This window comes from Catharus ustulatus, chromosome 1 (assembly GCF_009819885.2).
Source record: "Catharus ustulatus isolate bCatUst1 chromosome 1, bCatUst1.pri.v2, whole genome shotgun sequence".
Lineage (NCBI taxonomy): Eukaryota > Metazoa > Chordata > Aves > Passeriformes > Turdidae > Catharus > Catharus ustulatus.
In genome coordinates this window covers 41,542,416-41,568,607 of record NC_046221.1, presented here as the reverse complement: position 1 = coordinate 41,568,607, position 26,192 = coordinate 41,542,416, and the positions used below count along the sequence as shown (strand labels likewise).

General features: G+C 38.8%; 1 protein-coding gene across 1 annotated transcript; it reads left to right on the top strand.

Annotated features, from left to right (window-relative positions):
* The first annotated feature begins 1,420 nt into the window (after positions 1-1,420).
* Positions 1,421-26,142, top strand: AZI2 (5-azacytidine induced 2). The gene is made up of 8 exons (XM_033072858.2): positions 1,421-1,663; positions 9,948-10,177; positions 12,672-12,797; positions 14,049-14,148; positions 15,833-15,981; positions 18,793-18,854; positions 21,593-21,708; positions 24,445-26,142. Exons 2-8 carry the CDS (start codon positions 9,953-9,955, stop codon positions 24,831-24,833), a joined length of 1,167 nt encoding a protein of 388 aa, XP_032928749.1. The 5' UTR covers positions 1,421-1,663; positions 9,948-9,952; the 3' UTR covers positions 24,834-26,142.
* Positions 26,143-26,192: the final 50 nt, after the last annotated feature.

Genomic DNA, 26,192 nt, shown 5'->3' with positions numbered 1-26,192 from the left:
CTCCATATACAGATCAATTTGGTATGTTAGTACACTTCCCTTGCTCCAGCTGACTTCGTGGCACAGTTGTCAAAAGTCCTTTGGGACCTGGCTGAAGAACTCTCACTACATAAAAGCAAACTGCTTGTTTTTTTAGCCGCAAAGGAAACTTCTGTTAGTTTTAAATTAGTCTTGAACAGCACAGCTGCTCTCCCCTGCAGATCTACATAAGACTTGTTGAATCAGCTTGCTTTTATTCCCTGTAACAGAGGTTCTGATCTGCAATTTAGATTTATTCTTGCTTCTTTTCGACCTTGGTGGAGGAACAAAAGCAGTGGTTTTTGGCAGATGAGGTTACATGCGGTGATCTTTCACCCTGGTGTAGCAACAGAGCCTCCACTGCCTTTCATCTCTGCCTCTGACTTGTGGGGGAAAAAAAAATTAAAAAGCAAATGAATGCAAAATGCTACACCATGTCTCACTAGCTCTTCAGATGTGTGCAGGTGTAACTTCTCAAGAAACTGGAAAGAGTCTGAAGAATGTGAATTGGATGGGCTCCCTTGCTGAGGAGGTACTTGGAGCAAGCTGGGGGCAGCTCCCACTAAAAGTCACCAGTATTTACTGCTTTTCTACAACCTTATTTTGAATGATAGCAGGGAGTGTAGTGAGCCTCAGAAAAGGGAGAAAAATGGGTTTTGAGTGGCTGCCTGCTTGTGGCGAGGCCCAGTGGTGCTGGAAGAGTGGGCGCTGGTAGGGAGCACATCTGTACTCTTGCCAGACAGGAGTGGAACCCTGTGCCTGGTTCTGGGTTCCTTAGTACAAGAAAGACAAGGAGCTACCGGAGAGGGTCAGTGGAAGCCGTAAGAATGATCAGGGGTCCTCTTTTAAGGAGCGACTGTGGGAGCTGGGTCTGTTTAGAGAACAGACAACTGAGAGGGTATCTCATTAGCGCATATAAATATCTCTAATGTGAATGCCAAGAGAATGGTGCCAGAGTCTTTCCTGTGGTGCCAGAGAGAGGACAGGGCCATAAACGAAAACACAAGAAGTTTCACCTCAACACGGGGACGAGCTTCTTCACTCTGAAGGGACAGAGCACTGGAACAGGCTGACCAGGGAGGTCGTGGCATCTCCCTCTTTGAAGGAACCCACCTGGACGCGTTAATGTAGCACCTGCTCGTGGTGACGCTGCCTTGGCAGGGGGCTTGCCTTGGACGATCTCTAGAGGTTCCCGCTATCTCTAACAATTACGTGATTCTCTGAGCTCGTTCCAGGCAGGAACGCCGACCCGCAGCAGCTTCCAGGCCGCTCGGGGGCGGTGGCAGCCCCACCCACGGCCGGGCGGAGCCAGCCCTAGGCAGCGCTTGCACGCCGGGATTTGTAGTCCTCTGTTCCTCCTCCCTCCCGGTCAGGCGGCGGGGCCGCCTCTCTCCTTCCGGCAGCGGCGCCCGCCCGTTGGCGGGGACCGGCAGCGGCGTTTGTTGACTTCCTCGGAGGCGGCGGGGGCGGTGCCCAGCCCCGGGAACTCCCCGCGGTGGCGGAGGCCGAAGCCGCGGCCGGGCCGGCGGGGTGGGAGCGATGGGCGCCCGAAGGGGCCCGAGCGGAGACCGTGAGGGGCGGCGCTGCCCCCCTGCCGAGCTGAGCGCCCGCCGCTGACCCGCCCGGCCCAGCGGGGCCCGGACAGGTTGGTCCCGGCGCGGGGGGGAACGCGGGGCGGCCCCGGCCGGGCACTCCCGGTGTGCTGGGGAGCTTCGTGCCTCCGTGGGAGAGGAGTGACTCGCCCTGGGAAAAGAGGCTGGTCTTTCGTTTCTCCCCTTAAAATAGAGTCGTCCTCGTAGAAGACCAGAATTGTTAGGGTTGAAAGGGAGATCAACTATTGCAATCCCCCGCCAAGGCAGGGTCACCCCGAGCAGGTTACGGGTGACACAGGAACGCGTGCAGGTCGGTTTTGAATGACTCCAGAGGGGGACACTTCACGCCTTCCCTGGTCAGCTGTTCCTGTGCTCTGCGTCCCTCGTATAAAGTTCTTCCTCGTGTTGAAGTGGAACTTCCTGAGTTTCAGGAGGAGCAGGCTGTCGGTCTAGTGCCGAGTCTCTGCCCAGTCACACTTGGCCGGAATAAGGGGTCATCCCGTGTGGGGACGGTGAGCAAGGCTTACAGGTACCGCTAACCAGGGCCGCAGTCAGGCTGGTTACAAAGCTGCCTCTGGTCAAGCTGAAAAACCGTGTGGGTTCTTGGAGCTGCAGTTTGTGCCTTGGTACAGGGGGAGTCTGGCAAAGGAAAGGAGCAAAGTACGACTACGGGTGTGAAAACAGAAACATGATGGGATATTGGAACAGACAGGAACGCAGGTGCTGCAGGCCCTGTTGGTTTGGAAGAAGGAAGTGCAGATGAGCATTGAGATAGTTGTGTATGCTAGCAGTGCTTTCAGCTTTTAAGAACTTGCCTCTTTAAATCCTGGTGTTTCACCTGGTAGGTATAAAGGTTTCACCTTTATCTCCTTAAATAAATTGGTCCCCTAGCAATTTAGAAGCGAGTGTCAACTATTCCAGTGAGTGCTTTTAGGATCTTTTTGCTTCTTAAGGAATCCTTTCATTTCCCCATTACCTTTCACTGTATGTGGGCAGGAAAATCAGTGTGCTGGAAGCAGACTCTGGAAAAAGTAGAGTTAGGAGAGAATTACTGCCAGGCCAGTTAAGTCTGCTCTGGACTCCAAAGGTTAGTTTCTCTTCTGAGACAGTTTTCTGGGAAATGTTATGGGCTATGGGGAACATGTCATTTCCTGGATAATGGTGTATGATCATGTGCTACTGCTGCTGATAATCCAAGTTATCTGTTTCCACATCTGTTTTAGAATTTGGAAAAAAAGAAAGTGAAAATTCTATTTTAGAATTTTAATAATTCTACTACAATTACTGTAGAGACTAAAAGAAATTTAAGATTGACTGCTTTTTGTTCTTTGAATAATTTCTGTTTAATGACAGAACTTTTGTTAGAAGTGTTTATCAGATAGTTGCCCTATAACTTATGTAGATGACTATTGCCTCAAATTTTAAGCAGAATTTTTTTATCTAAACTCTCAGTGAAGTCAGAAGGCAGAAAACTGGTTGACTGAACTCTAGATTGGACTATATGAAGAGTTTAGCTACTTTCTCACTCCCAAAACCCGTATTTTTTTTGCCAAAACTGGTAATTTTTCATAACCTTGCTTCCTACGTTTGCAGTCTAGAAAAGTGTGAGGCAACCATTGCACTACCTAGGTTATGTTTTACAAAGAAAATTAAATAGTAAAAGGTTTATCAAAAGAGCAAAGAGGGTAAAGTGATATCTTTGTGCAGCAAAAATGGGTAATAAATTAGAGGTAGTTTTAAGATTGCCTAAATTTCAACAAGTATTCTACTTTAGTTTTCAATATATCTCTATTTTCTATGTGACACTGAAAAGGTGGGGCAAGTGTGAAAATTATTGGTCAAATATATGTATATATAACTGTACTTATTGTACTCAGGGCAGAGAAGTAGAACAATTTCATCTCACAGCATTGAAAAATCATAGAGTTTGCATAGAGTTGCAAATGGAGTAACATTTGTTTATATTATTTCAATAGATGCCTTGAAATGGAAATTGTGGGCTCTAAAATGTGAAATGTGGGATGCCTAACTAGGAAAGTGGAAACTCCCCTGTCCCTGCACATGCTATCCATATTTGGTTTCTTTAGAACAGAATTTGTAGAAAAAAGGAGAACATGTAGAAGGAAACAGGGTAAAATGCAGTGTGGGTTTAGCTTTTGATATATGTTTTCATTCTTTCACAGGGATTTTCTACACAGTAAGTCAGATAGTCTGTATTGAGTAAAACAGTGATAATGAGATCCAGTTTGCTAAGGTGGCAATGATAGGATTAACAAAGGGGTCAGGATAGGAACCAGCTTGGTAGGGGGTCAGTGGGGAATTCTGCTGAAGGAGACTCCATACCTGCGTGCATTATCCATGGTTCAATTTGGAACCAGTCTTATGTTTTCGCTAAATGTTTATTCTATAATTGCATTAATTAACTAATTTACATGATTATACAATATTTTTATGTGGCGTTCTTAGTGTATGAAATTGTAGATGCAACTAAAATTTGACAGGACCTTTGGGAAGAAGAAATTAAGTTTGAGAGTAAGTGAAGCATAAATAGCTTGAACATTCAAAGTCATCCACTTAGAAGCTGCTAAGTGGAACTTATAAGATTAACAGGTTTGTCTGAAATATTGCCATATAAATCTGAATATAGAATTTTAGAAGACAGCCCAAGTTGAAAAGGACCTGGAAGATCATCTGGTCTCCCTGTAAAAGGGAGCCCAGATCAGATTTGTTGGTATCCTGCCCAATTGTGCGTTGGAAACCTACAGATGTTGTGTTAGTGAGATGCAGGATGACCAAGGGCCATTGGTGAGACTCGCTTTCCTTCCAGTAGCTGTAACAGGTGAGGCACATTTCCAGTTGAATTAAAAGTAAATGCAATTATGTAAGGCTTATCACTGAACTTGTGAACTTATTGAATGGTAATTAATCTGGCAGTTTAATTGAATAGAAGGAAATTTGTGATTGGGAGGTAGGACCTGCTGTTTGGTTTACAAAGGAGGATATGAAAAAAAAATCCAACACAAATCCTCTGAACTTCTGGAAATAGTTATTCCTTATAAGTCTTTTGAAATGGGAATGTATGAATAGCAAAAGAAGGGTTTCAGTAACCTTCTAAGATACCTATATTTGTTGCTAGAAATGCGTAACAACCAAAAGCCATCTTGCTCCCACTTAAGTTTCTTTGACAGTACTGCTTCTAATTAGCTTCAACATTAAATGTAATATTTTAATAAACAGGGTTATATGATGCTGAAAGGATAATATATTATTGACTCCTACTTCTGGGTTTTTATTTTCCCTCTTTTCAGGTAGTTGTCAGGGAAATGATTATTGTGACAGCATCCACAGAAAGACAGGTTGAATACATTACACTGAGGATGCATAAGGTTTGTAAATTAGCAGTGGAGCTACTGTTCCGAGAAACTAAATTTATCAAACGCTATTGTAATAAAATGGGCTTTTTATTGCTTTTCTGGTTATTGTGAGAGTAGATTATTTATTCTAAAAACCTTGAGATTGAAAAAAATTGTCTGTTATAACTAAGGAGATTTTGCTTGGCTTTTGTAGCTTACCCAGATGTTCAGGATAGATGAGCTACAGTGATCTGGTGTGTAAGCTTAGAGACAGCAACTTTCCATTTCCTGAAGGCAATAAAACGAAAGTGCACTGGAGGTCTGATGTAGTTCACATGCTGACGTGTTTCTGAAGGAGCACTGAGCACACTGGGGTGGCTGGGCTGTGCCCCTGTGCTCAGGGACTCCCTGGGAGGGTGTTGGGCCTGTGGACTTTGGCCACATGGAAGAATGAACAACAGCCAAAGCAGCAGCTACTGAGATATGTGTGTGTGTGAGAGAGAGAGAGAGAATTTTGTTTACTCTATAAAAATGGAGCAAGTATGTGTAAAAAGTGATGCCTTTCTCTGTAGAACAGTCTGTTCACAACTGGAATCAAAGAAAGACTAAGATTTCTGAAACAGAGATGCAAAGTGATAGATGCTTAAAGAGACTGGAAGTCTTGCTTGTTTTAAAATCTTATGTCATATGCTCGAAGTACTGTGTGGAGTTTTTGAGGCTGTTTTGATGCAGGAATTCTGTATTATTCCTTGCTGTACTCGAGTGTCTTTGAAAAAAAAAAAAAAGAAAAAAAAAATCACTACAACTTTTCTGAAATTAAGGTGAGGGTTGTAACATTCTTACTCTGAATTCTCTTGGTTCAAAGGCATTTCTTGAATTTTAAGTTTTTTATGTTTACATGCATATATGTATACCCTTCTCTGTAAGGCAAGATAAATCAGTACAAAAATTTTGCTGTTATTAACAACAGCTAGAAACTGTTCATACTACCATTATGAAGTCAAACCCTTCGAGTCTGGAAGGCAAACAGGAAAACAACCATCTTGAAATTATTTGCATTTGATATTTGGAAATACTTTGAAAACTGTTTTATTCTCTTTCAAATCAACCATTAAGCCAAAATTAGAATCTGCTTCATACTGGGAAAAATTTAGTGTAATCCTGCTTTTACTAACTCTCCTTCTGATCCGAGAATAAGATTAGCATTTCAAATGACAGAGCTCTGTTTGTGCAGTGGTCTGTTTGCTATTAGAGCCTCTGCATCCCATGTTCCTTGTATGTAGAATGTGTTTTATATTTAACTGCCTCCCATGGTGTTAATGACTAGTATTCATAAAGCTCTTTAAAGAGAAAAGCTATGTTTCTGCCAAGCATTAGTAAGATATGGGAAAACATTCTTTTGCTCAAGATATTTATTGTATTGAATCAAAGCTGTTCTATAACCTATGTTGAGCTAAAGAAGTGGTTCATGTTAATTCTTCTTCACATTATGTGAAAGAAAGCTTAAGTGGTGCCACCTCTTCAAACTAATTTGCTTATAAACAGGGAGCATAATTAGTCCTGCTAGAACTTAATACTGTTTCCTATCAACAGTGTATTCAGGTTGGGTTTTTTGTTTGTTGTTATTTAAATGTTAGTTATTTAATACAAACAAAAATACTGGTACTACTCATTTAATGTGTTTGTTTTTGGACATAAAGATTAAAGTCCTTTTAAGTAGGCTGTTTTGTGTGCAAATCATTCTAAAGTGTAAATGCAATATATTTATCACAGGCAAAATATTTAGCCACTGTGCTGAAGTAAAGGGAGTAAAGTATTCAGGAGACCTTTCTTGGGATGGGATGTGGGTAAATGGGATTGTGATGTTTGCCTTAAGGAAGCTGAGATGGACATCAATTGTATTCATAGACATTAACTTTTCAGTATATTACTTCAGATATTTTAGTGAGAAATATTTCACTTGAACTGGTTACTGTAGGACAGATTATCTAATGAATTACAGATCCAGAGAGGTCAAAATTCACTCAGGTGTTTCAGAGTGTCAGCTCTGGGACATCTTCAGCACTGCACACAAGTGTGACTTTGAATTAGAAGTCAAAGAGATTAAAACAGGGCAGAAGTCTGTGGCTGGACTTGGTGAACCATCCTGAAAGCGCTTCTGGAATCTTTCTTCCAGATTTGAGGAGTTGTAACCTGTGGAATAATCAAAACACTTCTTTGATTGTTGCTGTCAGCTCATATTTTTAAAATGAGGTAATATAGTGCTTGAGAATCTAAATTTTGATTCCTGTCCTTGAGTGAAATTAAAGACTACAGCTGTAGTTGGAGATTTCTTACAAACATAGCCCCTTTTTCTATACTGAGAGTTTCTGTCTGTCCTGGCAGCAAAAAAAAAAACTGGGTGAGCTATGCATTTCACCATGGCCTTTAATAGTACTGCTGATCTTGAACTGTTTATTGACAGCTTGTCATCACTTAATATGCAATACTGTTAGTCAAAAATGTGTATGTTGGATTTTTTGGAACTGTTATCTTGTAGAAATTCAGAAAAGCATGCAAACAAAATCTCTTTGAATTATGTGGAATTATATGCTAAATAATCTCCAGTTCTGGCTTAGAGAGTAGAAACCCCAAGTTGAACAATCCTATAAACTAAATGAGATTTTTCAAGTAGAAAATGTTAGAGTAACTGGTCTTCCTAGTAGGTGCAAGTTAGGTGTGTACTTGAATTTATAAAATAGTATTTGTGTATGTTGAGTCTTATTTGAAAGGTGTTTCTCTCTTGGAAGCTCATAAAGGCACTTTCAGTTAACAAAATGCAGAATAAATATGATCCTGTTTTCCCATATTGCCATCTCCTGGTAAAATTGATGTGTGCATGAAAGGGAATGTATGATGCTCAAGCTTAGGAGCTATAGGAAATCATGGGGACAAATATCTATTTTATGTACAAGGTCACAAATCTGCTGCTTTCTTTGAGAGATAATGATAAGCTGTGACACTTCTTTAACAACATGTGAGTCAAGTGTTCAGAGAAAAGGATATGTGCTGCCTTGAGAAGGCAAGCTCTTGGGAATTTGATGAGATGGGTGACAACACTTGCAGGGCCTTTGGTGAAATGGGGGAGGATAAGCTGGTATGTTATGCTCATCTTGGAAGACAAAATGAGCAATTCCTTCAGTCAGTTATTACAGCTTGAATGATGTGGTGCTTTTGGTCAAGGTCACCTTGTGCATGGACTGATACTGTTCTTACAATGAAAAGGAAGCAAACCTTTTTTGCAGTGTTTTTCTACTTAAATATCATAGAAATCACCAAATACTCAAGGCAGAACAAGCAAGGGAAGCTTAGGCTACTTTTTTTTGTCAGAGTGCATCAAACTATATAAAGGTATATATTTACCAACTGAACATAACCATTAAAAGGAGTTCAGCTTTGGTTTGTAGTGTTTTTGTCCTTTTTTTCACTGTTGAAAATATCCACTGCTGTCTTATTTAGTCGAAATGAGCTGTCACAGTTTTTTATCATGTTGTCTAACTGACTTGGAGCAAATTGAGACAAATGTGATAACAGCACCATTGTTCAGCAATAGCTGTACTACAGCTCTTTATAATGCTGCACTCTGAAAGCATTCCAGCATAGTGAGAGAAATTTGACTATATAGACAACCTCCAGGCCTTTACTTCTTGTAATCTATAAACAAATGGAAGTCTAGTTTGAATTCAAATAGCAAATACACAGTAGAAGCAGCAAGTGGCCATGGGGTTTTTTTTGCACTAATGCCTGCCTTTTCTGCAAAGTTCTGCTGATCAAGTCAGTTTTCTGTTGTAGTAAGTTTTTCCTGCAGTACAGAAAGCTGTCTTCATTATGCTCAGTTCTTTCATTCCAGCATTTCTGTTGGTTCATTAACTAATCACCAGGAACCTAAGGATTTCTTGAAGGGGAAAAAATAAAAGTCTTTTTTTCATTGAGTCTCATCACTAGTTTGTTTAAAGTGGGGGGTATTATCAGGCACTTTGTAGCATTTCTTAATATTACATAGGAATACAAGTAATCCTGGTGTTCATAACTAAATGAGACGTGTCTTTGGTTGGTTGGTTTTGCATTTTGGAGGTTGGCTTGTTTTTAAATAAAACCCCGAAACTTGTTCCAGATAACTTGTAAGTCATAAGGAAAACGCTTTAGAGTGTTTTCCCTTGAGATCAGTTGCTTGAGAAAATATATAGAATTTCTTTAAGATGGTATTTTCTTACTTAATGTTTTGCTGTGCCTAAATGATGTGGGTTGTAACAAAAACTCAGTGTAATATCTACTTTGCATTTATCATTCAGGTGGATCTGCCTGGTATTTTAGAGTGACACTTTAGTAATGTTCAGGTTATTGTTAGTTTTCTCCACACATATTGAGGCAGATTGTGTTACTCATTCTCATTGAATTTTCAGTCAAAACTTACTGTAATTGCTGTTCAGAAGGAGGTTCTCATGCAGTCTCTTTAAGAACAAATACAAGTGTACTTTAAGATTGCATTTTAAATTTTGGGAAAAAATATAAGTATTTGCATTCAAAAAAGAAACTTTGGCACTTGTGCTCAGGAACCAAAGGAGTTAGTTGATTTGTTGGAATTGTACTTTCTTTTACTGCTCAGTGCTGGCTTGCAAAAGCTCTGATACAATATTCCTTTGGAGTTTAGATAGTTGATACCAACCAAATTCTACATTGTTATTAAGACTTAATAAAGATGATTTTGAGGGTTCATACATCTGATAGGTACTCAAAATATTTTTATCAAGTAACAGTGAAATGAGTCAGTGGATTTTCAATGTAAAATGGATTTCAAGATTTTTCTGCAGTATTAAGATACTTCCTGATTATTCAGTCTTGTCACAGTTAGACAGAAACACCCTGCAGTATTCTGGAAGGTTTTCAGACTCTTGATGAATTTGTCTTTGTGAAAACTTAGCACTTATATCTGTCTTTTTAACAGCTGTCATGGAGGAGTTGGTAGAGGATGACATCTGTATTTTGAACCATGAAAAAGCAGACAATGCTCACAAGAGAGACAGCGATATTCCTGTTCCATCGTATACTGGAGATGAGTCTGTTGCCTCACACTTTGCACTTGTCACTGCATATGAAGATATCAAGAAACGACTGAAGGAGACAGAGAAGGAGAACTCCTTCTTAAAAAAAAAAGTGAGAATTTTAGAAGAGAAGGTAAGAAAATACTTGATGTACCAGTTTCTGGTAACAGCTTCTTTTTTGCTTCTGGCTGGATGGCAGAGAAGAAAGTTAAGGATTTGAAATATACACTTGAAAGAATTTCCATGTTAAAAAGTTTCTGTAAGTTGTTTTATTTGTTTAAGTGAAATGCAGTTTGTTCCTCTGGTAGTGTAGTTGTGTCATACTGGCATTTTTGATTTTCACTGGGCACATATATGATGCAATACAAAGACAGTGGTTTTGATTCAGACACGTGTAGTTGCGTAGAATTTGTCAGTGTAGTTTGGGTGCGTCTTTATGGCATTTATTAACTTGGGCACATGTGACACAGTATTGTTGAACAGTGAGATGCAAAGCTTGTAAATTATGAGAATCCAGGAACTGTCTATCAAAAGACTCTCTTGGGTTCAGCATACCAGAATGATAAGAAAAAATTGGTTGCTAAGAATATCCAGCTAGGTCTAGCTAATCACAACCTGAAGTGTGAAATACAAAGTTGCAGTGCTTAACACAGATGTTGGCTGGCTGGCTTTTGATGCAGTAATTCTAAAATGTAAGTGAGTCTTGGAATTTGTTTTATGGGCAGTTTCTTATGGCCGTAAAGTTCATGAAAGCTAAAAATTGACCAGGGCACAGGATTTTCTCTCCATGTAATGAATACTGTCATTAAACATATATCCATTGTTCAGTACTGAGTGTCTTTGTACTGCAGAGGTTCTTGACTTTGATAGATTGCCTTCTTATATAAGATGCAAAGATAGATCCTAGTGCTAGAGCTGAGACATTTTTTAGGAATTACTCCTAACTGTATGCTACTGACTCTCAAAAGCTTTCCGATTGTGTATTATTTTGTGGCATTGGAATGAAGAACTTGCACTTGGCACAGCATTGAAACACTTACTCAGGAATTCTTGGTGAAGACAGGATTGACTTTTTCTCAAAAAGCAAAACTATCCCTGAACTTCCTTTATATAAGGTCTGGGGGAATGTTGGGAAGAGGAATAGAGCTTCACACCTTATATCTTCTGAACCATGCTGAGTGTAACATCTTTTATGTGGATGTTCAAAATTACAGTAAATAGGATTTGACCTTTCTTTTGCCTTGTGTCATTTGATTTGGCCTTGGTCAGCTTAATTCTCTTAAAGGTGACACTTTGTTTTCTGTAGAGAAAACTTTTTAGTCACCCCAAGACATATGTCATCAAAATGTTTTTATGAGGAAAGGGTATTGAGAAGGCCAAGACTGTTAGTGACTTTCAGTCCTTGTCAATAGCTAATGTACCTGTACTTTGAAAATATATGGGGAGTTAACCGTTTGGAATTTTCAATTTCAGTGTGCTTGAAAACTTCCAGAAAGCTTTTTAAGGGTTATGTTCTATTTGAATGGCTTTATTAGGGGGAGACAAATATGAAGGACAAAACTTTAAAGGAGTTATACACATTTAAAAAAAAAAAAAGCAAAGACCAGGAGCTTTCTATCTTTTTGGCTTATTTTCCCATACTTTGTTTCCAGCAAACACTTAAAAGAGGAGATATTTAAGGTAGATACATGACTGTCAATACTTTGTTTTAGTAATTTTTGTGTGTGTGACTCCTAATTTTTAAGAAAATATGTGCAAATCTGTTGTGAATGTCTATAAGAGGTACACTGTGTTTAAAGTAAGTGTGCAGGACAGAAAGAATGCAAAGGAAAATGCAGTACTTACTTAAAGCAAGAACTTTTTGTATGAATGGTTGTAATTTGATAGAAGACTTTTTTCTTCCTGTCTTATTAAAAACGCTGAAGATACTTTAACTCTGTTCCCCTTTTTCTAGCAATTCAGTTGATGGGGCTTATTCTGCCTTGCTTATCTTTTGCCATAGCAGTAGTGAGATGGTGATCATTTGAAAGTTCGTAGTTATTTGTAAAATAATTGTACTTTGGCTGTTCTTACATAAATACACTGTAAAAAAAAAATCTTTATTTACATTATGAGGCATTTAGGAAATTATGTTTTGTTTCCTTTGAACTTTCTCAATGTTGTGTATTTATGTGCTTAAAACTGCTTTTCCAAAAAGCAGTTTAGATTTTTTCAGAGCCTAGAAAAAATATGATTAAGGGATTGTTGGTGTGAGTAATCATGACTTATGAATGGTTTTTAAGTACTCATAGGAGTGAACTCATAGCTGTGTCCCTGTCCATGGCAGGGGCATTGGACTAGATGGGTTTTTAAATGACTGCCTCTTCCAACTCAAACTACTCTATGATTCTATAAATTAGTGAGCATTAACTATTGTTAGCGATTTCAGAATTTGTGGATGGCCTTTATTGCACTTCTGTAAAAAACTTTGGCCTCTATCAGTGTTTGATTAATTTAATATCTAAACGGAAAAAAAGGGAAAAGCTGTTAGATTAATTTTGCAGGCTGTACCATTGCCTTTTTAAAATTTTACAGTTCTCAGCATAACATACAAAACTTCTCACTTGTCCCGTGTGTTAAACGTTCAGGTGCTTGGCTCCCGGCTGGAAGAGGAATGCAGCTCAGTTGGGCGGGAACAAGTCAATAAGGCCTACCAAGCCTATCGAGAGGCCTGCATCGACCGTGATCATTTGAAAAGCAAGCTGGAAAAAATGGTGTGCCTTTTTAAGTAATTGCTTCAATGCATGCTTTATCAGTACTGCATAGTTAGTACATATTTACTGTAGAATGAACTTTATATACTCAAGATCTGGTGTTGGTTTTATCATTCTTTTAAAGCACAGTAATTTCACGATTATAAGCCGCACTGAGTATAAGCTGCACTTCCGGGTGCCAGCAACTTTTCATTCTTTGTCCATATATAAACCACACCTGATTATAAGCCGAACATTACAATACAGAATGTGATAAAAGGGATCTATTCTATCACCATCTGTTGAGGGTGGGGGCAGTGATCCTTATCTCCACAGCAGATATTCTGCTAATGGGCCATCCATTGAAACCAGGCGGGGCATTGTTCTTTATCTTTTCACAACCCATCCTTCCTCCAGGGAGTCATTTTCTGCTAATGGCCCATTGAGTCCCACTGTGTGACTGATAAAATTACTCCATCCCATTGGAAGTTGCTCCAGCCAGGGGGAAGAGCCCAACATTTCTTACCAAGATAAAAACAGAGGTTTTGGGACACTAAGGGAGCCCCTTTCTCCACTGGACTCCAGAGGAAAACTGGATTTTTCCACATCACCGCTGGACCTCCAGAGGGAAACTGCACCTTCTACAGGAGCACTGCTTCAACTGAATCACATCTGTCACTGCAGGAGGACTGCAACCACCATTTAATGGGACTGCTACCAACACCCTGCCTGACTGGATGTCAGGTTGTACTCTGACTTTGTCAGGGTTTGGAGTTTGTTTCTTTGTAGTACTGTATTTCTATTTTAATTTCCCTAGAAAAGAACTGTTATTCCTAATTCCCATATTTTTGCCTGAAAGCCTCTTGATTTCGAAATTATAATAATTTGGAGGGAGGGGGTTTACATTCTCCATTTCAAAGAGAAGTTCCTGCCTTTCTCAGCAGACACCTGTCCTCCAAACTAAAACAGCAACTTTTTGTTGTCTGTATATTGGCCGCACCTGATTATAAGCCGCACTTTGGGTTCGGACCAAAATTTTAGTCAAAATGGTGTGGCTTATAATCGTGAAATTACTGTACATGACAATACTTTCTGTACTAATAATGATTTAAAGTACCTCAGTTTTATTCCTGGGCTACAATAATGCTAAAAAAAACCCAAAGTAGTATTTTTTGTTGTTGTATTTGTTCTAAAATACTGAATTATCAGACATGATAGAAAAATGCTTCACAAATTTTTTTGGGTTGGGTTTTTCCCCCCCTCTGAAAATAGGCAAAAGAAAGCGCGGAATCCTTGAAAAACTTGAATGAACAGTTGCAATCTAAAGAAGTAGAGCTGTTACAACTAAGAACTGAAGTGGAAACTCAGCAAGGTATGCATTTGATTACTTCATCTTAAGGTAGGTTGAGGATCTGTAGTGGTTATATTGTGATCTCGGGGCATGAAGAGGTTTAACCCTATAGGGGCAAGGTAAGAGAAGCATGAACAGCAGTGAGATACTTTGAACTTGTCCTTATTCTTTTGAATGGTGACATGTATATTCTGAGGCTGTTGTTCTGCCATAGATGATTTACAAATTTGAGAAATGGGCACTACCTGACATTTCATAGGATTGTCACATACAATGCTGGACCCCACCACCTTTTCCTCAGAGCAGGGCAGAGGCCTGTTCAAGTAAGATCATTCAGTCAATCCCACTTCCTACCTGCAGAGGGTCCAGTATATTGCTTTGTCTCACTGTTGGGATATGACAAATACAAGAGGGTGTTGTATAGCAATAGCTGCAGTCGCCACATATTACTTAGATGACTGGGAAATGAGAAAAGATAGAAAGATGTTGGTTGTACAGAGCCTGGTGAAAAGAGGAAGGAGAAACTAACAGTATACTCTGGCAATTCCTAAAGCCCAAATCCAGCTTCTCTTACTGCAGTTGTAAAGAGTGCTCTGTACATGATAGGCGCATAAAACAATACACAATGGAAGAAAAAAAAAATCCCTTGATTAATTTAGTTACAAGAAAATGCGATCTGTATAAAGTGAGAACTATGGACTGACTTCAGAGTCTGTACAAATGCAGTTGTTTGAAAGGTGAGTACCACCACTTTAGAGTATGGCTGTGCTTGAATTGGATTACTCTGCAAGAGACCCTTAAGCATGTAATGCACTACTTCAATTGCAAAATGTTTAAACCTAGAAAAGCAAACTGCAGGTAGTGCTAGTATCACTGTTGAGGACCTCAAAGTTTCAGGAGGTAAGAATTGCTGAGTTTGCAGAGTTTGTAAGGAGAGCTTTGAAAATGTGATTATTTCAATCCTTACTTGTAACTCAGTTTTACTCATAAGTGGACGGACTCTGAGTACCTTGTTTAAAAAAAATGAATCAGTGTAACTTAAGGTTGTTTAAACTATTAAATCTGAAAATAAATGTACCATGCAGTTGAAGACTTGTGGGTTTTCTTCCGTCATGTTCCTCCTCTTCTTGCTGTCTCACTAATGCCCTGCTACTAATCTGATGGTAGTGTCAGCTTAGGTTACTTCTTACCATGTGAATTGCTTCAGTCTAACAACGTTTGTGTAACTTTTATGCTTTCCTCTTTTGTTTTGATTGTATCTTTTGTTGTTCTGTTTGGAACCTCTTGATATTAAACTTGGGGAAAACTTAATGGTACATAACATAACAATGAAAATCTGGGGACAAAAAAGCTCATGTTTTCAAAGACTTAATGTAAGAAGTATGCAAGTTGGCATATATGATATGTGTTTGCCATAAATTGATTTTTCTATTTCCAGTGCCTTTTTGTGCTAGTATTTCCTTTTTCTCTGTCTCAAATCTCCAGTTCATTCCTAGAAACTAGGGCTCCATGCTTTAAACCCAGAAAATAGACCACCTTTGCCAACATTACTGGTGTTACATTTCCCTGTTGCCATAGACTCCAGTTTCTTCAGAATATGATGTTTTTGTAGGGCATGGGCTGGTTGAGGAGCATCTTGCATATTGAGTGACATTCCTTGGACTGAGATTTTGGAGTCTTATTGTCTTGCTTATTGTCTTTACAGTGATAAAAAGTCTGAATTGTACTCAGGCTAACTGGGAATTAGAGAAGCTGAGCAGTGACCTGAAAGTGCATAGTCTGGAACAGGATCTAGAAAAACTCAAGGAAGAGTGCAACAGTCTCAGGAAGGAGTTGCAAAATTCCAAGAAGAAGGTACCTTAATTTTTAAGGAATTTTTGTATTAATGGTTAATCTTAAATCCCATGGTAAATCAAAATCAAGGGTTAACAAAAATATGAAGTATACAGTTGAGGGAAAGATTAATATCTTGATAAAATTGACCTTACATATTTTCTTAGACTGTCAGTTTTCTTGGAAATAGGGACCGGCTCCTCAGGAAGTGTTCATGGTATCAAGACTGTTCAAATTTAAGAAATGTCTGGATAATGCTCTTAATTATAAAACTTAGTTTTAGGTAGTCTTGCAATGAGGAGTTGAACTTAATCCTTAGGGGTCACTTCTAACTCAAGATATTCTGTGATTTTATACAGGTGAGATTTCCCAGCCATTGCCCATATAACAACAGAAGATAAAGCTATATGATTTTTTTATAAGTAACCACTGAAGTTCTGTGTAAGCTGGGCTACTAAGAGAGTTTGGGCAAAAGTTGGTCTCTATTATTTTTATTTTTTTTAAACAACAACGGGATGCTAATGTTAAAAGATGTCATGAGCTTTGTTTAAGGACATCTGGCACTTTTCTTTAGGGTAGTTGCATGAAGCCTGCCAGGAAATTGCCTCTTGGCATTCTTCCCTTCCAAGGCAAATACCTGTTTTGAGGGACACATCTTGTAAACTAGATGTTGTTAGGATCTCAAAAATAAGTTAACAGTAGCAAAAAAAAGTAAGCTATGGTCTAGTGCATTCTTTCTGGTTTCCATCTTACTTTTGATGACAGGTACAGTGCCAGTCTCTAGGACTCTGCAGTCACACTGAAGTTACACAGTGGATGTAAAACATTTAAATGTGATTGTTTGAGGAGGCAGACTATTTTAGATTGCTTATGGTCATTAATAATGACGATTATGTAATCTTGAATCACACAGCATTTGAGTGACTCTGCATTTTTTCCACTAGGTGGGGATAAAGCACGTGAGGTGTTTTGTTAACTTCTCTTGCTGTTGGTTGTTTCACTTGTGTCTGGAGCTCTTTCAGGTGCTTTCAATAACTTGTAAAATCTGAAGCCTTGCTGTAACTCCTATGCAGTTCTGGTGTCTTCAGTAACTCTAGAACAGAATAACAGCTGCATAAATAATTGCAGATTGTATTGTGAGAATGAATGATGTCAGAGAGAACAGACTAAAATAGCAGTTGTAAGGAATAGTACACATGACACTGTTTAAATAATGTTTATGCCAGCAGCTTTTGTTGCGCAGAACAAATACAGGGAGCAACTTTTTGTTTTGTTTTGGAGGATTTTGTTTGTTAGTGACTACTTAATGTAGGAAATAAAAAGTGCATCTTTTCAAATGTGGGGTAATACAGTGCAACTTTTTTTTAAGCTATGAATTTAAGTCTTTGGGAGATGGTGAGAAATTTCAGGAGGGGAAATTCAGGTGAAATACAGTCAAGTGTGATCAATGGGCAATGACAAATCATTATTTCAACTCAACTGGTATTTTCATTATTACTTATTTTCATTACATTAGTTATTTAGCTAACATGTAATGAAAGTAAGTACAGTAATTTCACGACCATAAGGCGCACCGGATTATAAGGTGCACCTCCGGGAGTCGGCAAATTTCGCAACTTTGTACATTATATAAGGCGCACCAGACTATAAGGCGCACTCCTTTTTTGCCGCGAAGATCCGTGCCACGTGCAACAAAGAAATGAATTAGTAACAGAATCCTGCGATCGTGGAGTTTACTGGCAGGTGCTCAATTTCCAGACATTTTTCACAGATTGGTGTAGCTTTTAAACGCAGCCCCAAGCGCACTCCCCATGTGCGGGGCCCGGCAGTCCTGCCTGCCCCCGGCTGGCGAGGCGGGGCTCGGGGTGGCTCGGGGCTGCCGCGGCTCAGGGCAGCCATGGCTCGCACCTTGGGGTTGCTGTGGTTCAGGGTGGCTCAGGGCTGCCATGGCTCGGGGAGGCTCAGGGCACCTTGGGGCCGGGCAGGCTTGGATCAGTCCCGCTTTTCCCCTGCCGGGGCCGTGCAGGCTCGGATCGGCCCCGCTGTCCCCCCACCGGCGCTGTGCGGGCTCGGATCGGGGGGCCACCCACTCCCTCTCTCCCTGCGCAGCTCCTGCTGGCCGGGGGCTGCCCGGTCCCACCCACCCCGTGCAGCTCCTGCCGACCGTGGCTCCCCACTCCCGCCCCCCCCTCGCAGCTTGGCGCTCCTGTATCGCCACCCCCCCTCGTGGCTCGGTTCACAGCTTGCACTTCTGGGTTGGCAAATTTCGCATCTTTGTACATTATATAAGGCGCACCGGATTATAAGACGCACTTCCGGGTTCGGACCAAAATTTTTGTCACGTTTTCATAAATTCAGTGAGGCTGCCTATATGTGCAATTTTAAAGTAGTCTTTCAGACTAAAGGGATAGATTATATTCTGTCATAAAAGTAACCTTTGGAATAAATCTATACTGAAACAGTTTGCTTTAAATTAAAGATTTTTATATACTGTGATGGGGAAAGAAAATAAAACAGTTTAAAAAGCAAAAATTGAGACACTTTGATATTCATTAGAAAAAGTAATCAATCTGTAATTCTGAGAGTTCAGCTTTTTTAAAAGTGTGGAGGTGGCTGAGCAGTGCCTTTGTATTAGTAGGTAGTTTAAGCACTTTTTACGGAAATTCTTAGTAGAAGTCTTTATTTCCCTTTTGAAACCCACTGCAGCTAACACAAATCAAGATTTTGCTTGTGAATTTCAGTATTAGGAAACTTGGAGTTTCAGTACTGTTTTTTGAGAGAGAAGATCTGAAATCATGTTATTCATTCTCTGTCTCCCTTCACTTCATGCAGGACCAGACTCAATACGAAAATCCATTACATGGTGACCACCTTCAAAGGCAAGACTTACAGAGGTATGGAGTATTTTATTTTCGGTTTACTGGGGGACAATTAGTCAAACAAGTAAATTATTCTTGCAGACTCTTTAGGTGTGTTATTTCAAGTCACACAGTTGAGAGTCTAGATATAGTTATTTAGCAAGATCATTTTACATTTTTTTTCTGTTACGTTTGTAGTTGGGGATGGTGATGATGAACATTTATGTAGATATGCCTGTTGGTGCACTTACACCATTTTCCACTAGAGGGAAGAGCAGCCCTTCACAATGCCAGCCTTTAGTGCAATGAACCTTGGTGCTTCCTTGGGTGTTAAAGAGAGGGGAAGGGAGATCAGCCATGAAAGAGAACATACAGACACTTCCCATTGTATGTTCTCTGCTGCAGTGATAATAATGCACACACTACACACAAATCACATTTTGTCCTTTCACCTTGACTGGGTGCTTACTCCTGTGGTTCCTCCTGGAGTTTTGCAGTCAGCCTCACACATCTGATAAAAGATGTTCTCACAAGACACAGCAGTTATCTTTGATCACTGCTCTGATCAAACTGATCATTTGATCAAATAATTATTGATCAGAGCAGATTTATTCCACCAAGGGGTGCTTAGGTGGTAGTCATCTAAAATAGCATATGGACAGTATAGTGTTTATCGTAATATAAATACTGAATGTGTCATAAATATGTAAGCCCATCCAAAAATCTGTGAAGAAAACACTTGTAAAACCTCCTATGAGAAACATTTGTTGTAGCAAGCAATCCTGCTTTTTATAGGAAATTGAGGCATTTGCACTTAGTTAAGTTTTTGGAAAATAGTTATTTCATATTTGTGAGCAACCTGCAAATCTGACTTAAAATTCTCAGTGTGCAAATCTAATTAGATTAACTGTAGATTTAAACAGGCTGTCATAGTGAAGGTTCATATCACATGTTAGGAGGCAGTATAGGATAAACCCCAGGCACAGGGAATCCTTGGTTTTCAATTAAAATTCCTTGAAAATTAGGCTTTGCAATGGGATTCTGGGTCAGTATCTACAAAACACTTAAAATCTGTTGCACGTGATTTAAGTAGAATTCTGGTATCTGCAGCCTTTTGCAAGATGCTTGTAAAAGTGCTAAATGCACTTTTAAAAATTCATCCAAGCACTTCCCGTCTGGTTGGTGGTAGAGGCTGAGTTGTCCTTCTGTGTTAAGTATTGGACAGTTCTGGTTTGACATAACTAAAGTTTTTGATCTTATTTTTTAGACCAAAATGTGAGAATTAAGGAAGTGTGGTGGCACATCAGTTTTAAAATTGTTATTTCTTAAGAATTCAAAGAGCTGAAAGGAGTCTGCAGTAGAAAGGCCACATGTTTAGCTGAACTTCTTGAAATATCAATTCTAAAAATTTTAGTTTTCTATCTGTCAGAATTGCTGACACTTAATACATTATTTATTAAAATATCCACTTCCTGTGTTCTTTAACAGAGCTTCATGTGTATTCTGGGAAGGAATTTCTGTGGATAGAAGTTATATTTCTTTGTTTTAAAGGAGCTCTCCTAGAGTTGACTTGCATAATAGCTGCTTCTCAGAGTGATTTTGAACACATTTATGCTTGATATTTTATGCAGGAGTGATCCTATATTGCTATTTTTGAAGGATAGTGTTAAACCTTATTAATTCTTACTCATTGCAATAGCTTGAGATACTGAGCTGTTTTCAAATAAATGCCTTTATAGGTGAATGTAGTGAGGAAGAAAAAATGCTGGAAGCTCTCATCCATTATATTTGTCTTCAATAGATGTGTTTTGGTAGACTGTTAAGCATTAAAAAAGCATTAAATCATTGATTTCATGTGTAAATTTAAGTAACTACATCCTTGTCTTTGAACACTGAGTTAATTATTAATCAACATAAATGTGATATTCAGTGAGGAGCCTTTGCTAGAAACTTTACCAAGAAACATATGGTAATGCTGACTTTTTTTTTTTCTTTTTTTTTTTTTCTGTTCTTAACTTTCTTACCAGTTATTAACCTGAAACATCAGTGTTGGAACAGTGCTGCTGTTGCTAAATATGTTTCGTGTGTTATGCTGTCTTAGAGAATGAATAGGAACACTATTTTTTACACTGTCTGATAAGACAGATAAATTGGAGGCCTTGAATATGAAACAGTATGGCTTATGTTTTAGTTTGGACTCTGTGTGTATGCTCCGTTTGCATCTTGGGTATTTAGTCTGAATTCAGTGTAGCAACGTGCATGGTGTAAGACCCAAATATTGGTTTTTTTATTATTTGAAATTACAATCAATCAATATTACTAGGCTTATCATATGTGTTGGGGTATGTGGTCATTTATTGAAAGGCATTCAGAGTTAACACTGCCATTTTTAGAACTTGGTGTCACTTTAAATAAAGTCTTCCTTTGAGATTACTAATTTTGTTGGAAGATGGTTAGTTTCAGATACTGAAATGAAAAGTATGCTTAATATTTCTTTCCACTGGGGAATTGAAATTATTATTACCTAGTATGTCAATATATAATGCATTGTATATTATAATAGGCAAAAATCAAATATAATATACAAAGGTCCATCAGTTTAAGGTAATTCTCAGTACAGTTCAGTACATTTATACAGTTATCGTACTCTTCACAAAATTTGCAGTGTGTGTCAAGCAAGAACAATTTATTAACAGGTGATACTTGACAGGCATGTTAATAGGCTGCTATAGAGGCAGCAATATTTAACTTGTAATATTTTTTTGTTTTGAAAGTGTGCAACAAATATATTGGGACCTGAAGAGAGAAATGTCTAATTTGCGTGTAGTGACTGACAAGCAAGCTGAGGTCCTACGAAAACTGAAAAGGAGCCCACCAGGAGCCAAGAAAGGCAAGTCAGTGTTTGCAGTAACAGTCCTTACAAACACAAACCACTGATTCAAGGTGTAGCATTTTAAAAATAAACTAACTATCGCATCTTATCAATTGAAGTTGATAAGCTAGACTGTTTTATGGTTCCAGCTTACCCATTTTCTGCTTTTGCTTCTGTCTCATACTGGTCAACTTCACACATAAAGGTGTTGCTGATGTGTTTTTTCTTCAGTACTGTATTCTGTTCCCCTTGTGGCTTTTTTCTCAGTCAAGTGTTGCTTATGTGCACAAGACTGAGGTGTTAAGTTCACTTGTATTTGACCTTTTACCACAACTACTTCATATTAGGGGGAAAAAATCTTTTTGCAAATGCAGTCTTATTTTCCCAGTACAGAATATATGAAGTATTAAATTGGCAGAATTTTGAAATTAGACTTTAAAAGACTGAAATTCCCTTCTGGTTCCATATTTCTTTATGTTGTATTCAGAGAAGTTGGCCTTTGTAACAAAAACACAGTGTGGCATTTCTGAATGTCAGAGTACTGGAGAAGCAAAACTGCTTTAAATAATTTTAAGGGTTAAATATTTTTCACATAAAGTATTTGAAATTTCTGTGAGCACTTTATCAGACAGTTCTGTTCCATACATATGTTTCTCTCAAGCCAAATGTTAGACTATCAGTCAAACAAACTGTGGTAAAGAGTTAATTTCCTTTGTTTTCTGCTCACTTCAATTGTGATCTCTACTGTGCTCAGAATATTGGTGGAAGACAGTGAACTTAGTTATAGCATATTGGTGACAGTCTCTGATGTCCCTGTCCATTACCAGATCAAGACATTTTGTTTCTAAACAGCTCAGTGAGGTAATGACAGGATTCACCTCCCAAGCAGTCCCTGCCTTTGTGGTCAGCAGTGACTAATAATCACTTTGGTACTTGGCTGATACAAACTGTCAACCCATTTTGTACACTTGGCCATATTGTTACCAGGTGAGTCCGTGTTCCTACAGTTCTGAAACAGGTTTGTCAAATAAGTTCAACAGAGAAATTGGAATTGAATGAGTCTAAATAATCTTAGATCTGGCAAGGTTTGGTGTGATCATATTCTGTCTTTATATCCTTATTTTTAATTTGGAGTTACCTGTCTTGCCACTACACAACTACTGATTTTTCTCTTCCCCTAGGTGAGGAGTCTCATTTTCTGCAGTTCTTATGCAGTTGTTCATCCACAGCCATAGAAGGCATTCTTGATTGATCAGGAAACAGTGGACTTTTGCCTTTTCATCTGTAGACTTTTTTCAGTAATTTTTCAGAAGTATGTGGGAGTGGACAGGTCTGATCTTGGTCATCAGCCACACTGAAGAATGCAATACATATGCTTATATTTATAGACAAATCTTGGCTTATGCAAGATATGGGTGCAATTGATTGAAGCCTTCCACTTCCTATACCTCCAGTACTTCTAGCATTTACAAACCAGCTGCCATTGTCAGAGGTGCATTAATTCTGAAGAACACAGGTTCATTTCTTTTAGTGGGACATAAACAATGTCGGTTAACATGTGGATTCTGCTTAACTGCTATGTATGGAGACATTTTCAACAAATGTGTGTGTTTATGGGGTTTTTAATTTATTTTTTTCTTTTTTTTTTTTGGTTGGATTTTTAGTTTGGTTTTTTTGAGTGTTTTTTTGTTTGTTTTTTGGTTTGTTTTTTTTTTTTACATTTTCAATCTATTTTCAGTGGATTCAGTTTTTCTTGAAGTTCTAAAGATCGGTAGGCCTCAAATTGTGTTTTATACCTGCCAGCACAAAGGTGCCAAATCCAGTGCCTTAGCATGTCTTTCAGACATGATGCCCATGCTATTGGAAAGTGGTTTGGGCTGACATCCACAGATTTTAATTTATTGTGACAAACAGAAGTTGTATTCTTTGACCAAGATACCAGCTTCTTTTTCTTTCACTTAAGAGCTAAAGTTAAGAACTGCAATTCATGCTCAAGATTAACAGCTGCTCTAGAAAACTTTATGTAAGATGTGAGTTTAAACTGCAGGAGGCATTAATCTACTCTGATTACACAGTTATGTACATTACCATTACAAAAGAAAATTGCCTGTTTTTATTTGCCATATATTCAGATGTGTGTTGAAGATACGACTCTTCCATTTCAGGTAGATGATGATCTGTTTCAAAATTCCCCCCCTTCCTAACAGTTTAAAACTCCTCTGGAGTTTCACATGGCTGAACATTGCAGTCTGTCACTTTAGTTTTGGAAGTCAAACCAGAGAACCTGTGTTTCCCTCTTACTGCTTCATGGGCAGTGAGAATTTGGGTTCTGGGTTGCATGAGAATACAACTTGTTAAAAGAATCAGTACAATAGGAAGCGGCATTCAGTCTTCTGCAACTGGCTGATTTCTTCAAGCATGTGAAAATGGTCTCTGCTTCAGCATTCATTTCAGTCTGGTCAGAAAGATCCATCAGTTTATCTGTGTTGAAATGGGAGTTGGGAGACATCCTTGGAGTTGGGTGTATTTTAGAGACTGTGATTTCAGGATTTTGGGTTCATTCTGAGACTGGCGAGGGTAGTATGTTGTTTGTAACTTTTAAGTGAATATGGTAGCTTTTCACTGAATATGGTCCAAAAACTTGTGGCTTGAAGAAACTGTTTAACACCCCTGCTAGACTGTAGTACATTTGGAGTACATGAAAAATGCATTACATAATGTAATTTTAAAATCTTTTTCATCTTCTTTCTTCAGCTGCCTGTACTGCACCAGTGCAATGTGTTGACTTGAACATTTCAAAGCTGAATTTGACATCTGAGGTAGTCTATAAAAACCTCTCACGAAACGATAAAGCCCTTGGCAACACTGTGTCTCCCCCCATGCTGAGAGATGCCCATGTCCCATCAGAAAGGGTGACCCTACAAGCTTGGACAGATGAGAGACCAATTCCAGCTGATGGCAAAATATTTCAGGAACACCATTCTTATGGAAAGAGCTCTCTGGAAGATAATTCCTGGGTATTCCCAAGTCCTCCAAAGCCCAATGAGAATATGTTTTGGGAAATGAAAAATAATCCAACTTTGTTAAACTGTCCAGCAGATTACTTGGATCAGTGTAATCAAAACTGTCTGTACAAGAGTTAAAACAATTTTTAGAATGAACTGAGGCATTTTTGGAGTGATTCTGAATAGGCACCTTAATGCTTGAACGTCTAAGGAGAGAAAACAAATTCCTTGAAATGTTCTTTATTTTTAATTCTAGTTCCAAATCAGAAAGCCTAGTCTTCCTCTGCTGTAAATCAGGAGCAAGTTCCTTGATGTTAAAGCTGTGCTGGTATAATGTAAATACAAAGAAATCTAGCATGGGGCCTAGATAGTCTTGTACTGCAAATGACATACATTTGCTAAAGGTTACACTCAAAAGTGAGTTTGTGGAATAAAACAAAATAATCCAGTTCTGTATTTGTTTGCTAATTCTATGTTACCAAGAAAATACTTAGTATCCAGTGTTAGAACTTGTACTAGCTCTAAGCTTATATTTGACAGTGTTCTTTTTCAGAATAAGAAGAATTGGATTCTCTCTTCCTTCCTCCTTTCAATTAGCTTTGATTCCTCTGGTTTGTAAATGTATTTTTTCTGTAATTTTTAACTAAGAAAGGTGAGATTTTTGAAAAAAAAAAAAAAATTTCAACCTTGATTTATATGAGAAAGTGGCAAGAGAAAAACCACCCCTAGGCTATCCTGTTTTGATTGCCCCATTTAGGGCTTGATTGTGAATTGTGAAGGACCGTAAGTAATGCTGCTGAACACTGTGAGTCCTGGAGGTTTCCCTCAGTTTCCCTCAGTTCCTGCTGAAGGAAGCCACTGTAACTGCACAGCGGTGCCGCTGCAAACCCAGCGTGCTCACAGTGCAATTTTCCGTATTGTGCCTCCTTTGCACAGCACCACAACTGACTCATTATTCCTGTGAATAAGGCTACTAACTTTTCTTTTGTTGAAGAAACAAAGCCTTAATTTAATCAGACTTGGTGTTGTGGCACTGTTGATATACAAAAGTATTTTTGTGGTACCTTTAGTATGCCACTGAGAACCAGAGCTACTGGAATTCCAACTACCTGCTTTATAGATTATGGGTGTCTAGGCACTACTTTTTCTCTTTTTTTTTTTTTTCTTTATCTTAAGGCCATGAACTGTTTCTAGACAAATATAATTTATGCCTTTTTTTGTTTGTTTGTAAACTTCTCTACTGCATAGTTGGCTTAATACAACAGGGTTAAGTGAAATGTCTTGACTTCAAAAAGTTGAAGGAAAAAAGCATTGTATTTAGAGTCATGATACCTAACTTGTAATGGGCAGGAAGATATTTAATATTGAGTATGCTATTTACAGATGTGTGGGTGGGTGAAGTATTCAGCTTCACAGATCCATCAATTTAATAAAAATTAATTTCACAGCTGTTTAGTAGCAAATTATCTTTAGATTGCTTGCAAATACACAGGGAAG